General features: G+C 47.9%; 1 protein-coding gene across 2 annotated transcripts in view; it reads right to left on the reverse strand.

Annotated features, from left to right (window-relative positions):
- The window catches only part of VSTM4 (V-set and transmembrane domain containing 4), a 90,319-nt gene that overhangs the window by 49,441 nt on the left and 26,049 nt on the right, over positions 1-14,829 (reverse strand). For both annotated transcript variants that reach the window (XM_082601169.1, XM_082601170.1), the window contains exon 4: positions 9,676-9,783. In XM_082601169.1, coding sequence (XP_082457295.1) covers positions 9,676-9,783 — 108 coding nt within the window. The remainder of the gene's footprint in view (positions 1-9,675; positions 9,784-14,829) is intronic.

Genomic DNA, 14,829 nt, shown 5'->3' on the forward strand with positions numbered 1-14,829 from the left:
TATTATACTTATCTTTGGATGAGTACAGCAGAGCCAGGGCAAAGACACTACAGTGACTTGATATTGTTCCATACCTGGATCAAGCCAGGCATGAAGCCATACACCTCAGGCTTCCTGGTTACATAACCCCCAAAATTCATTTTTGTTTGCCAAGCCAGGTTGAAATGGTTCTAACCTAGAGTTATAGAGTCACCCAACTTCTGAGCTCTGCCTTAGTCATGAGAAAGCCTTCTTGGGGCAACTTTTCTCCACTTAGGCGCTCCTCTCTATAAAATGGGTTTTAATTCTCTGATCAAAGCTCTTCTAGGACTAAGAGAAGGTCCTGGGGGAAAAAATAGCCTTTTTTTAATTTTTATTTTTTGCAATGACATCCTCCATAGTAGGTCTCCTTCAGAAAAACCGTGTTCTAGCTACAGAGGAAAAATAAGAATACCTAGGCAGTTATCCTAACAAGTGTCCAATCTAAGCTCATCGTTGAGTTCACTTCAAATAGAAGTAAAGCTGAAACAGCCACAGGGCCCTGGAGTTGTGTAGTAGAGTGTTACATCAATGGCCCCAATGAATCACACATTAATATATCTATCCACATCCTTGTGTAACTCCCTCCCACACTGACTCTGAGCTTGGCCACACGATGTGCTTTGGCCAATGAAATATTAGCCAATCAGTCACAAGCAGAAGCATAAAAGGCCCTGTGCTCTGAGGTTTGTGAGCTGTCTCTCTCTCTCTCTCTCTCTCTCTCTCTCTCTCTCTCTCCTCTCTCTCATTGCAGGGAACTCTTCTGCTATCACATGAAGAAGCCTGGCTAGCCTACTGGAAGATGAGACCACATGAAACAGACACGAGTCATCCCAGATGAGGCGCCGAAGGAGCCAGGCCCCAGCTGACCCACTAGCAGGCTGCAGCTGCATGAGTGATCCAGCTGAGGCCAGAAGAACTGCTCAGCTGAGCCCAGGTCAACTTGCTGACCTGCAGAATTGTGAGCAAATAAAACAGTTGTTGTTTCAAGCTCCTACACTTGAAGTGATCTGTGATGCAAGTGACCAATGCAGGCTCCAAACCAGAATGACAGAATCAGCTTTAGAGGGGCTTTTTTGGTTTGTCTTGTCCAGCCCCCTAATAGTATCTGAACTCTTTCTGCATTCCATTTACTTAATACCTACTATATGCTGGATAATTTATAGATGCAATAATAATAAAACCATAGTTCATACTTCCTGAACACTTCATATGTTCCTGGCACTATTCTAAGCTTATTATATAGATCAGTGGTCTTTAGTCTGGGGTTTGCATTCCCCTGGGCACTCTTAGGAAGAACAGTTTTAAGGACATCTGTTTCTGGATCCTCACCTCCCATGGTATTCTTTCCTTAGAATTCATTCCCCTGGAACTTGCCTGAGGTCTGGCTGTATTCCTTTCCCTCCCTCCCTGTTATATCACCCTTTCTACTTCATAAAATCAAGGCATACCTCTTACCCATCCTGACTTGTACTACAGAGACCTGTCCTGGGGGTAAAAGCCAGTGGGCACATCAATAGCCCCAATGAATCAATAAATGATTTAAAATATTGGTGTCAGTGTTGAGAAAGCAATGACTGGGCAAATAAACTTTTCACTAGAGGAAAGCTTTCCAATATTTTGCTTTCAACAAGGATTGAAATATGACCTAATCCAGTCGTCAGCTAGTAGAGTATTAAAATCATTTTCGATGATAGATCATTGTGACTTTTGACATAAAACTCAGAAGCAGTTTAAAGTACTGAGTGGTATAAGGAAACTTCATCCATTCCTGCCTCTTTTTATATTGAAAGAGGTATTTCAGAGCTAACATCTCTTAAAAATATAGGAATAGAAATGATGCTGAATTCTATTGCAAATTCATACAAGAATATAGGAAGTAAAAATAAAAATCTATTTCAATAAATATACATTTCCAATAAAATTTTACTTCTTATGATTATTATTTATCTAAACTTGTATTTATGTGGTTTTGATTAATTTTATATACATTTCTAAATCTTTACTAATTGTGCAGTATTTACTGATAACTCAATCCAGGAAAAAAATTTAGCACCTAGAGACTTGTGGAATAAGGAAATTTTTAAAATCTTAATTTAAATTTTTATACACATACTATTTTACAGAGAAACATAATCAGTGATCAACAAAGAACTTTCAAAACAAAAATGTATGAAAATAGGATAAAATTTTGTGGGGGAAGTGGACTGAAGATAAAAATTCAAAGAGAAGAAGGGACAATATAAAATTTCTAACAGCTAAAGTTTGTTTATGGAGTCTTTTTAAATCAACAGATGTAGTTAAATTCATGATACTTAGATGTAAAGGAAAGATTTAACCATTTCTTTTCTTTTCTTTTCTTTTCTTTTTTTTTGCGGTACGCGGGCCTCTGACTGTTGTGGCCTCTCCCGTTGCGGAGCACAGGCTCCGGACATGCAGGCTGAGCAGCCACGGCTCACGGGCTCAGCCGCTCCGCGGCATGTGGGATCCTCCCAGACCGGGGCACGAACCTGCATCCCCTGCATTGGCAGGCAGACTCTCAACCACTGCTCCACCAGGGAAGCCCCAACCATTTCTTAAGATGTCAATATTTGCCTTGGAGATTTCATCCTTTACAACAATTTATATTTATGATGAAAAAGTTTAGATGTCAAAAATAAAAAACGTTCAATGATGCATAAACTTTTAAATGATTTTAGGGGTTATGCAAACAAAAATGTTTGAAGACCACAACTTTGTACTCTAATTCAATCTTCACAATAACTTTGTCATCATACCTATTTTACAGTGGAGGACACTGAGGCACAGAGAGGTTAAGGGCCTTGCCCAAGGTCACACAGCTAATATTATGGGCTGAGCTGTACCCCCTCCCAAATTCATATGTTGAAGCCCTAAAGGCCAATACCTCAAAATACGACTGCATTTGGAGATAGGGCCTTTAAAGGAGTGAGTAAGTTAAAATGAGGTCATTAGGGTGGGCTGGTGTCCTTATAAGAAGAGATTAGGGATACCGACATGCACAGAGGGAAAACCATGTGAAGACACAGGGAGACAACGGCCACCTATAAGCTTTGCTATGGCAGCCCAAGCAAACTAACACATCTGCGAAGGGACAAAACTGGGCAGCCTGACTCCAGAGCCCTCTTGTAACTACTCCACACCATTCTCAGACGAACTGGGCGGCTGGTATTAGGGCTCCTACAGACGAAAAAAGTAGTGTCCAGGATAAACAGCTGGTCCCCTGTCCCAGGGCTGGAACAGGGCAGAGCCGGGACTGGGCCCTAGAGAACCCCGTGCTCTGACCTGTGTTTGGGAAAGTCCGGTCCAGGGGCAGGAAGGCGGGCAGCCTTCAGATCAGGAAGCCAGGGAGCAGGAGAGCAGCTGGGGGGCTCCTTAGTAATTGGCCATGGGGGCGGGGGGCTAACTCAGAAGGGCCAGGAGCCTGGCGAGGAGAGTCAGTGCCAGGCACAGGCCGTGCACCTCGTCCAGCACTTGCCAACTGAAGCTTATGAAGTCTCAGCCCAGTGAATGCAGGGCTGATGTCCCTTTAATGAAGAGGGACAGCCCAGCGGCCAAAAGTGATCCTGGACACCAAGGGGAAGAATTATGGGCATCTGAGAAATAGACCTTGCCTGGAATCTCCCTTAAATATGCATAGCATAATCACTGCTGATTACATAACTGTGTCACCTGTCTTAGCTAGGGGTTCCCAGAAGTGGAGCCTGTAAGACAGGGATTCAAGTGCAGAGTCTATGTGGGAGGTGATCCTAAGAGTGGAGAGTGGGGAAATGAGACCAGGAAGAGAAGAAAAGCAATGAAGGGTGATTTTAGAGCCAGTCTCCACCACAGGCCACAGCCTGGCACCCAGGGCACTTGACCCAAAGGCTCCCGGCTCCACGCAAGGCAACCAACCTGCAGAGAAATGAAAACTCGGGACATGGTGTTTTTTAAGTGGTGACTTGTGATCTTCAGGACTCTGAGGACTCTAGAAGAAAGGGCTGTTTTTCTCACCTCTTCTGATAGGAAGACATCTGTGAGCACGAGGTCCTGAGCCACCCTTCCTCTGCCTCGTAGCCTGGGGCCACACTGCACCCAGACGCCACCACGTGGCCAAACCTCCCAGATGACATGTCCAGGCTGGAGGCCATCACTGTCACCTGGGACTGTCCCTGTCACCACTACCTACCCCACTATGGTTAATTTGGGGTGGAGGCAGCCATGCCTCCCATCCTATCACACTCTGTAGCAGTGTTAGGGCCTCTGAGGTATGGCTGACCTTCCCCCTCATTGCCCCCCAACTTGCCTGCACCTTCTTCAGGACCCCAGGCCTTGCAGAGACTCTGAGATAGGTCCTGTGGATATTCCTGCTCCGCTCACAGAGCATTCTAGATGCACGGTGAGCGCAGTGGCATCCCCTGCACAGGGCCCGGTGCATTTGCACAGTGCTCTCCCAGCATCCTCCCGCCCCAGCACAGGCAGGTGCCCTGCAGCCTGGAAAAGCACCATCTGCCTCTCTCTGGAGGGAGGGTCAGGACTGGGATGCCCTCTTCCTATCCCAGCCGTTTCCTCTGTGCAGCAGGGTGCTCCCGCCACGCCAAGCTCAAGAGCCAGCCCCTCCAGGAAGCAGCCCTGCCTTGACCACGTTTCCAGGCCGGCACGGTTACAGGTAAAGCCGTCTCCCTCAGTCACCAGGTGGAAGGCTGAGGGGGAGAACCAAGTTTTCTACCTCCTGTTGTCTTGGTACAAAGAGCATTTTAGGGCCACAGCCGTTCAGTGAAAGCACCAGTGCATAAAGCTCTCTAGAGTCATGCTGTCCTGTATGGTAGTCGTGAGCTGGGGTGGCTATCAAGTACGGGAAATGTAACTGGTCCAGAATATGATGTGCTGGAACTGTGAAATCTTAGGGGCTCAGGGTGTTTATTTGGGGCCTGAGAAGACCTGCTGGATTTCAGCCTTCGTATGGAAAAAGGAATGTAAAATATCTCTTTCAGAATCTTTATGATGATGCTTGTTGAAATGGTATTTCAGATATATTGGGTTTAATAAAATGGATTAAAATTAATGTCACCTGTTATCTTTTTGCTTTTTAAATGTGACTACTAAAAAAAAAATGTCCAACTACATGCACAGCCCATCTTGTATTTCTACTCAGGACAGTGCACAGGGGGGTTGTATTTGCCCTAGCCGTCAGGAGGGCTGAGCCACCGTCACCATGACTACAATGGAGGGATGCCACCTGGAGAGGTGGACCACACACAGAAGAAGGTGGCCCCTGGAGCTGCCCAGGTCCAGGACTGGCAGCCACGGCACCGGGAAAAGTGTCCCCAGAGCCCTGTGAGGTAAGAGTAACTTTTATCCCCATTTCCCAGTGAGGACACATGGGGCTCAGGACATTTATTTGGGGCTTGAGAAGACCTGTTTTACAAGTAAAGGAGCTTGAATCCAGGCCCTAGGTCCAGCGCTCTATTCATGAAGCTACTGGGGAGGCTTCCGAGCACCCAATCGGGGAGACGGGCTCCCTTCTGATGGGGCAGTGGGCCCAGGAGAGCTCACTGAGCCTTCCCACAAGCTCTGATGACCAAGCCTGCGTCTCAGAAGTGTTTGGCGGGGAGAGCTCGTGCTGGGGTGTCCCAGTGTCCGAGCGTCTCTGATGCCAGGCTGGTGAGCCCTTCATCCTCCCCAAGGTCCCAGGGACACCTTGTCCACAGCCACCCCATTCCGTACCTGGCAGCCTCCTGCCTCCACTAAGCGGGGCTGTGAGTGGGAGGCAGCGCCCCAGCTCCCTCTTTCTTGGACTTCTGGGAGAAAAGATCACAGGCCCTTCGATCCCATCACCACGGGGAAGCAAGCGGAGAGCCAGTTTGTGGCAGGCGGATGTGGGTGCCTAGCAAGCCGTGGGGAGCCTGGCTTTGGAGCGAGGGTTTTAGCACATCAAGTGCAAGCTAAATGCAGTCATGACAAGCATGAGAGCCGAGACAAAGGGGCTAGACCCCTCTCCCTCTGGTTGCATGTGCCTTCAAAGCCCTCCTTTTAAAAGCTCAAACATGGAAGGTTGCGGGATCGTTGGGGCCACACCAAAGCAGCAGGTATGGACTCATTCCGGGAGAAGCAAAGGCCTTTGAAACCAGTGTGCTTGAAAATCCACTAGAGTAACGCCACCAGGATTGGTGCATTCCAGGGTGACTCAGAGCTGCAGAGGCCCTGGGATGAAGTTCCAGGCATCCCGGCACTCACAAAGATTAGGGATGGAGACTCACAGCTCAGAGGAAAGTAGAAAGTAAGTCACACGTGGGGCAATTAACTCCAGCTCTATGAACAATGAGCGCCCTAGGAGGACAGGGTGAGGGCAGGGCGGCAGGAAGGTGAGAGAGAAGGGGACTGGCCCTCAGGTCCCCTGGCTTCCAGGATGGGGTGTGTGTATCTCAGGGGCCCAGCGGGAGATCACATCAGGAGCAGAGACAGCTACTCTGACATCCTCTTTTCAGACAGATCTTGCTGAGCAAGCGGGAGAGCGGGTTCCAGGCTGTCCTCTGCTTCCCACGTGTGTGTGAGGAGCCTGCAAACCTGGGTGCTCTGTGGCTCCCACGCAGGCAAGAGGATGCAGAAGGACCAACAAACACACTTGCATAGGAAACCCAGAAACTGTCTATATAACAAGGGGGTCTGGGCCTGATTTGATTGTTGTGCATCCAGGGAGCATAAGTTTATCTATGAGTTTCATTTCAAGATAGTAATGGGATCATTTCAAAATATTCACTGTAAAGAGAAGTGCTGAGTAGGCTAGAGTGAAGAAGAACTGGTTCTAAGGCCTTGCTACTCAAAGTGAGGCCTCCCATCATCAGGGTGGCACTGCCTTGCGCTTCTCATTAGAAATGCAGACTGTCAGGCCTGCCCTTATGCTCTGAATCAGAATCTGCATTGGAGCACGTTCCCAGGTGAGCAGTCTGTTCCTGAAGGTTTGGGCAGTGCTGCTCTAAGCCTCCCAGGTCCAGGTGAGGGCTAACGCCAGGCCTAACATGCACGGTCCTGCCAGGGATACAGGATGCCAGCCTGCGGGCAGAGGTTGTACCAGATGGATGCCAAGCCCCCGAGGAGCTGCGGGAGCCGTGAACTGCTGCCTGGGGAGGACCTAAGCAACAACCGCATTGAAGGCTGAAGGAAAATTCCTCGGCAACGTCGGCCCCCAGATGGCTGAGGTTTTCTTGAACAGAAACACGGAGGCTGAGGATCGGGCTGGGCTTGGGCTCTGCCACTCCCTTGTTTCAGGACTTGATCAAGTTCCCCAGCTGTGTCCTCTGTCAAATGGGAGCAATATGGGCTGTCATTCGGGCTGGTGGTGAGGACTCATGAGAATGTGGGGGGGCCAGCAAGGGGTCTGACCCACAGCAGGTGCTCAGGCAAAGCTCTTGACAGATCATAGGGCTTCAGATGCTGTGCACAGGCACACATGAGGCCATCTGGAGCCCACTCCCAGGGGCACGAGGGCAGCTAAGATCTGGGTTCTCAGTGGCTCTGTGGGAAGCCTGGAGCTTATGTCCCAGTCTGCCTTGTTGGCTTTGGAGGAGAAGGACTTCTCCTGAACTGCCTACGTTGCTTTGTTTCCCTGCTCCTCCCCACGGTCTAACAGGGCCTGCACTCCAGGCAGATTTCTCTATCATGCCCCTGAGCCCAGGCAGAGGTGCCTTTCGAGCAAAACAGGCTTGGAGACTGCCAATGTGGCATGAAAACTCCAACAGCTGGGAACAAAGCAGCTGGGAAACAAAGCCATTTGCCCACCATTTGTTGAGCAGCTGTCATGAGCCGAATTCCAAGGAGAATGGGTCAGATGCATGGTCCCTGTCTTACACACCATCCTCCTGGAGGGAGGCAAATACATTTGCACGTGTGCAACATGTGCCACGAGCTCATCAAAGCCATCAAGTCTTTGGAACAGGAGAAAAGCTCGGGCGCCGTGGATGAGGTATGCGCAGGCGTGGAGGGAGGCTCTCAGAGTGCAGCACAGACACACAGAGCACGGTAGGCAGGGCACGGGCTGCGGAAGAAGGATCTGGCTAGAGCTCTGGCTCTGATTCCCGTGCTGCATGGCTCTGCGCACCCGTCCAGCTCCCCATCCCTTCTCCACCCTGCTCAGGCCCTGGAGGCTGACCTCTGTGCACGTCCTCTGGCTTCCGGTCTGGGTGGTAGGACCAAAGGAAAGCAGCCGAGGGACACCTGAAGGCAGGGGGCAGGGAGGGGCTGAGGAAGGTAGGCTCCTGGCTCCCTCCCTGCTGCAGCCTGGTTTGGCATTGCCTAAGTCCCTCTTCTAAGGCTCTTATTGGTGACAATTCTCCCACAGCTTCAGCTCTCAAAAGTTCCAGAAACCTCTTCTCCCCTTGTTCCCTAAGCTCTAGGGTGGAAACAGCATCCCCCGGGTGCTGGTCCCTGAATGCCTTTCTCTCCGTCCCTCCCAGATTCCTTTAGCCCTGACTGCACCTCTGGGGAGAGTCCCCTCTGGAAACTGTGCTCAGTTTCCCTGTTTAATTGTCCCCCTAAGCCATGACCACCAAATCTAATACTTCCCAGCTTTATGACCTTGGGCTAATAGTAATAATTACTATATATAATTATAACCATATGTCATCATAAATGCAGGACACTTACAAGGAGGTGGAATGGGTAAAGGGTTTTATTTGTGGGGTTTTTTTCCCAACTTAATCCTCACAACAATCCTGTGAGACTGGTATACTGGTATTTTCCCCATTATTTAGAGGGAGAAGGTGAGGCACAGCAGGTAAGTCATCAGCTGGTAGGTGAACAGTCGCCATTTGAACCAGAGTTATTCTAATTCCAGAGCCCAGCTCTTACCCAGATCATCTCTGGGAGCTGCAGGGTCCCCATCTGTTTCAGAAATTCTGAAGTCGGGGTGCACAGGGAGGGTATTTCAGAGGAAACAGGAGCTGGTGGAAACATGACCTGGAGGTTTGGTGAGAGGCGGGGACTAGAGAGAGAAAGCAGGCAGCATTCATAGGGAGATAAGAGTCAGAGCCATGAGAACTATAATCACTAAGGGAGAAAGAGTAAAGCAAGAAGGGGCTAAGGACAGAACCCAGGGGACCCAGAACCCAGAAAGGAGACAGAAGGAAGGGAACACTCAGACTGGACAGGAAGAGAAGGGAAGGGGTGCCTTTCCAGTCCCATCTGCCTGCCAGGCACAGCGTCAGGTACTGTAATTAAATTATGAACACACAACAACATTCAATCTAAGGAAGGTGGTGTCCATCCCATGTCATTTAATAAATGAGGAAACCAAAGTCCAGAGTGGTTAAGGAACGTGTCTAAAAACTCAGTCTTAAGCGGCAGAGCCAGAATCAAACCCTGGGTCATCTGACTCCACAGCCTCTTCTGGGAGGAAGTGAGAGGTAAGGGCCCTCAGAAACCACCGAAGGAAGGGATTTGAGAAAAGGGGGTACTGAAATGATGTCAACAGTGGCCACAGTTGATTTTAGCAGAGTCTAAGGTAGACACATCTCCTCACTCATGCTGCTTACCAGTCACAGGTAAATAATCCCTGACTCAGGATGCATCTTTCAACCAAAGTGATACTTTGCCCAACATCTTCTGCCTGTCTGTGGATTGGTTGTGCCCCCACTTCAGACATGACTTTATCTGTTCTCTTACCTCTGGATTTCCTCTTGCTAAACACAGACTGCCAGATGATGGTCAGAGTGAAGAGCAGAACGCTGAGAATCCCCACACAGCACACGAGCACAGCATACACGTAGAGGTCTAAAAGGCAGGGACACACAGGTGATTGTCGGGACAGGCCACACCACAGGAGATGCTCCAAATAAAAAAACTTCACACATTATCAAAACTCAACTCAAAATGAACCACAAGCCTAAATGTAAAACAGAAACAAGAAAACTTCTGGAAAAAAACATAGAAGAAAAATCTTTGAGATCTAGGACTAAGCAGAGAATTTTTAGACTTGACACCAAAAGCACCATCCATATAAGGAAAACTTGATAAATTAGAAAAATTAGATTTCCTCAAAATTGAAAACTTTGCTCTGTAAATACCCATATGAAGAATGAGATATCCCATATATTGGGATAATACCTATCAGAACAGCCAAAATAAAAACTAGGACAATACCAAATGCTGACAAAGATATAGATAAGACATGGCTGGTGAGAATGTAAAATGGTACGGCCACTCTGGAAAAACAGTTTGGCAGTTCCTTAAAAGATACACCTTTGACTATCATGCAACTCACCAACTGCTCTCTGGGGCATTTGTCCAGAGAAATGAAAACTTAAGTTCACACAAAAACCTGTATGTGTATGTTTGTAGCAATTTTATTCATAATAACCAAAAACTGGAAACGGCCCAGATGTCCTTCAGTGTGTGAATGGGTAAACAAACTGTGGTCCATCCACACCATGAAACACTTCTCAGCAATAGAAGGGGATGAACTATTGCACAAAGCGTTATATTGAGTGGAAAAAAAATCCCCCAAAATTACATACTGTATGATTTTATTTATACAACGTTTTTGGAATGACAAAATGATAGAAATGGAGAACAGATTAGTGGTTGCCAGGGGTTAAGGAGGGAACAGACGGGAGAAAAATGGGTCTTGCTATCAGGGACCCTTGTAGTGATGGGAATGTTCTGTATCTCGGCTATATCAATGTCAATATCCTGGTTGTAATGTTATACTACAGTTTTGCAAGATGATAGATACCATTGGGAGAAATTGGATAAAAGGGTACCAACTGGTACAAGGAATCTCTCTGCATTACTTGTTAGAAATACATGTTAATCTACAATTATCTCAAAATAAGTTTGTTTTACGTTCCAATGATTCAATCATGTTCATGTATATCTTAGTTTAGGCTGCTATAACAAAATACCATAGACTGGGTGACTTAGACGACAAACATTTATATCTCACAGTCCTAGAGACTAGGAAGTCCAAGATCAAGGCACTGGCAGGTGCAGTGTCTGGTAAGGACTCTATTCCTGGTTTGGAGACGTCTTCTCTTGGTATCCTCACGTGGAGGAGAACAGAGAGCAAGCAAGCAAGCTCTCAAGGATCCCTTCTTATAAGGACCCTAATCCCATTCATGAGGTAATCCTGCTCATTACCTAATCACCTCCCAAAGGTCCTACCTCCTGATGCCATCACATTAGGGGTTAGGATTTCAACATATGAATTTTAGGGGACACGAACGTTCAGACCATAACAATATACATCCATTTCTTAAACTCCAGTGATCAACCGTGTCACCAATCTGATTGATACGATGCCCAAACTGCTAAGAAAGCAAAAGGGAAGCTAGAATCATTATTTTAATCTTCTATGAAGCAAAAGGCTGCAGATATTTGAACTTAGTAAATGTTTGAACTTAGCAAAAATGTTTCTCTGCTGATAAATTTCTTTAGCCAACAGACATATTCAGCCTGCTCTTAGGTACAAGAAATATCATGATGAACATCCAAAGGTCTTCTCGTCAAGAAAGCAGAGGGCTGCATGGTACCTGAACCATAGAAATACGTGTCCAGAACCAGAAACATGCAGAAGAGGGACCCATCCCGGTTGGGGAGGTTGGAGGGGCTTCCCAGAGGACTAGACCTCTGTGGTGAGTTGTAGTTAAAATAACACAGACAATGCAAAAATACAGAGAGAGAATAAAAATAGAGAGAGAAAAAAAGTCATCAGCCATCCATCACTTTGAGTTAACTTAACTACTGCTGTACTTTATGATGTATATGTATAATTTTTAAATTAAGATCATACTGTTTTATATCTTTCTTTTTATTTAAATTTCATTTTCTCATTATGCTCTCTTCAAAAAGTGATTTTAATTTTGAAAACTACGATAAAATTTTGTGGTATTAATACATCATCATGAAAGACTTAATATCTTATCATTGGCTACTCAAAGTGTTCCGACCTTCCCTATAATAAATGATTCTACGGTGAGTATTCACAACCTTAAACCTTAATGAGTCTCTCACACTGTGTTCTCAAGATTAAAATTCCTAGAAGTGGAATTACTGAGTCAGCAAGAATGCACTCAGGACCTAGAGAAGCAGCTGATTAAGTGCTTAAGCTGAAAAAGCAAGCAGTAAGCCTACTGGGGTGGCTGGCTTCCACGGCGAGCCTGGAGAAGCAGGTAAGGCTATATGGTCAAGGAGAGGGAAGGAGGGGGAATGGGATGGAGAGGGAAGGAGGGGGAATGGGATGGAATCACACATCTCGGATTCCCCTGGGAGGCCCGGGGATGTCCCTGCCCCTGGAGCGCCTCCCTTGGTCTCAGGTTCAGCCAGCATATTCACTTAGGCTAGTTCGAGTAGGTTTCTTAGAAGGCAACTTAGAAGCCTGGACTAAAAATAAACTAAGTAGAAAACACAATAGGACAAGGTTGCAGGTGAAGGGAGCACTTGCACTAATATTTAGGGAACAGGGCAGGTGGGTGGGAGCAAGAAAGGGTATCCTACAAAGAGAGCAGGAGCCAGGAGCCAGTCACAAGAGCCGAGGAGGACCCAGTGAGAGTTCTAGAAGCCAAGAGAGTAGAATGCTGTAAGAAAGATTCTCTAACAGCATCATCGCTACTGGAAAACCCCCATTGGGATTTCCCACTAGGAAGCTACTGGAAAAGTCCTGGAGGAAAGCCCGTTCAGTGTGATGGGAGGGACAAAGCCAGGTTACAGGGGTCGAGGAGCTCCATGGGGTATGAGGAGACTAGATAGAAATAGAGAAAACTCCCTCCTGTAACTGAGATCAAAACTGCCTTTCTAAATAGATGCCTGTGTCTCGGATGTGTGGGCCTTGCAAACTAATACGGTAGAGAACTCTGCAGGTGGTCAGTTAGGAGACAGGCTTGGGCCTCCATTTAAACAACATGAAATTCCAAGGGACAGAGCAGAGGTCACAGACTGGGACTCAGGACAGGATACAGGACAGGACAGAACACGGAGAACATAAGGCCAGTCCTGGATTTACATACTGTTGAACAAACTATTCTGGGAACAGGACTGCAGAGCCATTTCTGGCACCAGAGGCTGGGAAACAATGTGGTCACAGTGCCAGGCAGACAGAACGGGGGCTGGGGGGCGCAGCATCTGCCTCAAAAGGATTCCAGAGATTCGGGCCCCGGGACCAAAAGGCAACAGCAATTTGGCTTCAGTCTTGGGATGGAGAGAAGAACTATCTTCCTAAAGTTTCTGCACTGCTGGAGCGAAGCGACCTAACCCACGAGCTCCCCTCTTCATCAGAACTCTCTCTTTGGTTTCGGGACTGCAGGAACCAAAGGGGGAACAAGGTCGCAGCGAGACTCTCCCACGAGTGTCCCCAGAAGCATGCTGCAGACATCTGTGGCCCACTCTCAGGCAGGAGGCAAGGGGCACCAGGAGGCCCACATGATGGTTTCAGATCACAGCCTCCTCAACGCGCACAGAGGGGGCTCGCCACAGGGAGCCACAGCTGCAGTCATAAAACATCTGGCCTGTCTGGAAGGTTCAGCTACGCTGCCAAGCACACAGGCCCTCCAGGCTGTGGACACCGGCCAGCAGGCACCAGCCGCCCGCATGTGGGTCCCCACAGGCCTAGGATGGATCATGCCTGCTCTACTGTATTCTTGAAGCCACAAGAACATTAAAAAGTGTCACCTTGTAGGAGGAGGAAAAACTCAAGAGGAACACCTGAGTTTCCCTGGATTGGGCAGCAGCCACTACCCCAAGGTTCTGACTTTTTCCTCTGTTCCAAGCATTCCTTTGCTGCACAAAGGCAATCTCCCTGCTGTATCTACTCAGAATGCTAAAACCACCTCCCCTTTCTCTGAAAACAAAGGTTAAACCCTGAGCCATTTGAGCCGGGGTCACAAACTCCCAACACTCCAGGGATACATTTTGCCAGCAGGCTAGAGCCGAGCTCTGCCCCGGTGACACAGGCAGCCACAGTGCAGCTCCAGACATCGTTCTCAGGCTGGAATACTGGCCCAACGTTGCCCTATCTTCCGTCTTTTCCTTTACCTTTTATGTAAACACCTCTCTAATTATAAATGTGGGCCAGAGGTTTTCAAACTCAGACCCAGCCAAACAATGCTTGTCCAGAGGCTGAATCCAAACCTTCAGGTTCAAATTGAACAAAACATCTGCACTTAACCAAATCTGGGCTTAGCTTTTAAAATACCACAGAACACTGAACACTCAAAATAATTCTAAAAATCTTGTTATATTCTCCAAATTCACTTGCAGTTTTGTCTTCTGCCATTGGACTTCCAAAGACATTGCTTCGTTGGACTCAACTGCAAGCCGCCATGCAGAAAGTTATCTCCCTGCTGCCCCCAGCCTGGGGCCTCCCTGAAGCAGATGGTGGGGCCAGCAGGCTGCAGCGATGTGCACGTGGCAGGGAGGCCAAGACGGGGTGCACAATGTCTGCATGCCAGCTCCCACCCTCCCAGAAAGCCAGGCCACGCCAGGCAGAGCGGTCCCCGTGAAAGGCAGCCTGCACACCTCTTGCCCGGCAACCCTGAGGCCGGCTGGAGTATTCAGAGCTGCTTTGAAACCCAGTGACCCCAGCATTCCTCAGCACAGGGAAGGAACCCAACTCCGCCCGGACCACTAAATCCAGAAGGTCAATGTCCATCCTCTACATTTCCAGGGCAACGACAAATACCTAGATCACAGTTATGTTGAGAAAACCTCGTAATTCTGCTAATTTTTTTATCCAGCCGGTGATAACATCTTGCTCAGGGAGAAATACCTGAGCAATAGCCTTGAGGGATTTTAACTCATTCCAGCGTCTCACCAAGAGAACTGACA

This window comes from Mesoplodon mirus, assembly GCF_964341445.2.
Source record: "Mesoplodon mirus genome assembly, chromosome: 2".
Lineage (NCBI taxonomy): Eukaryota > Metazoa > Chordata > Mammalia > Artiodactyla > Ziphiidae > Mesoplodon > Mesoplodon mirus.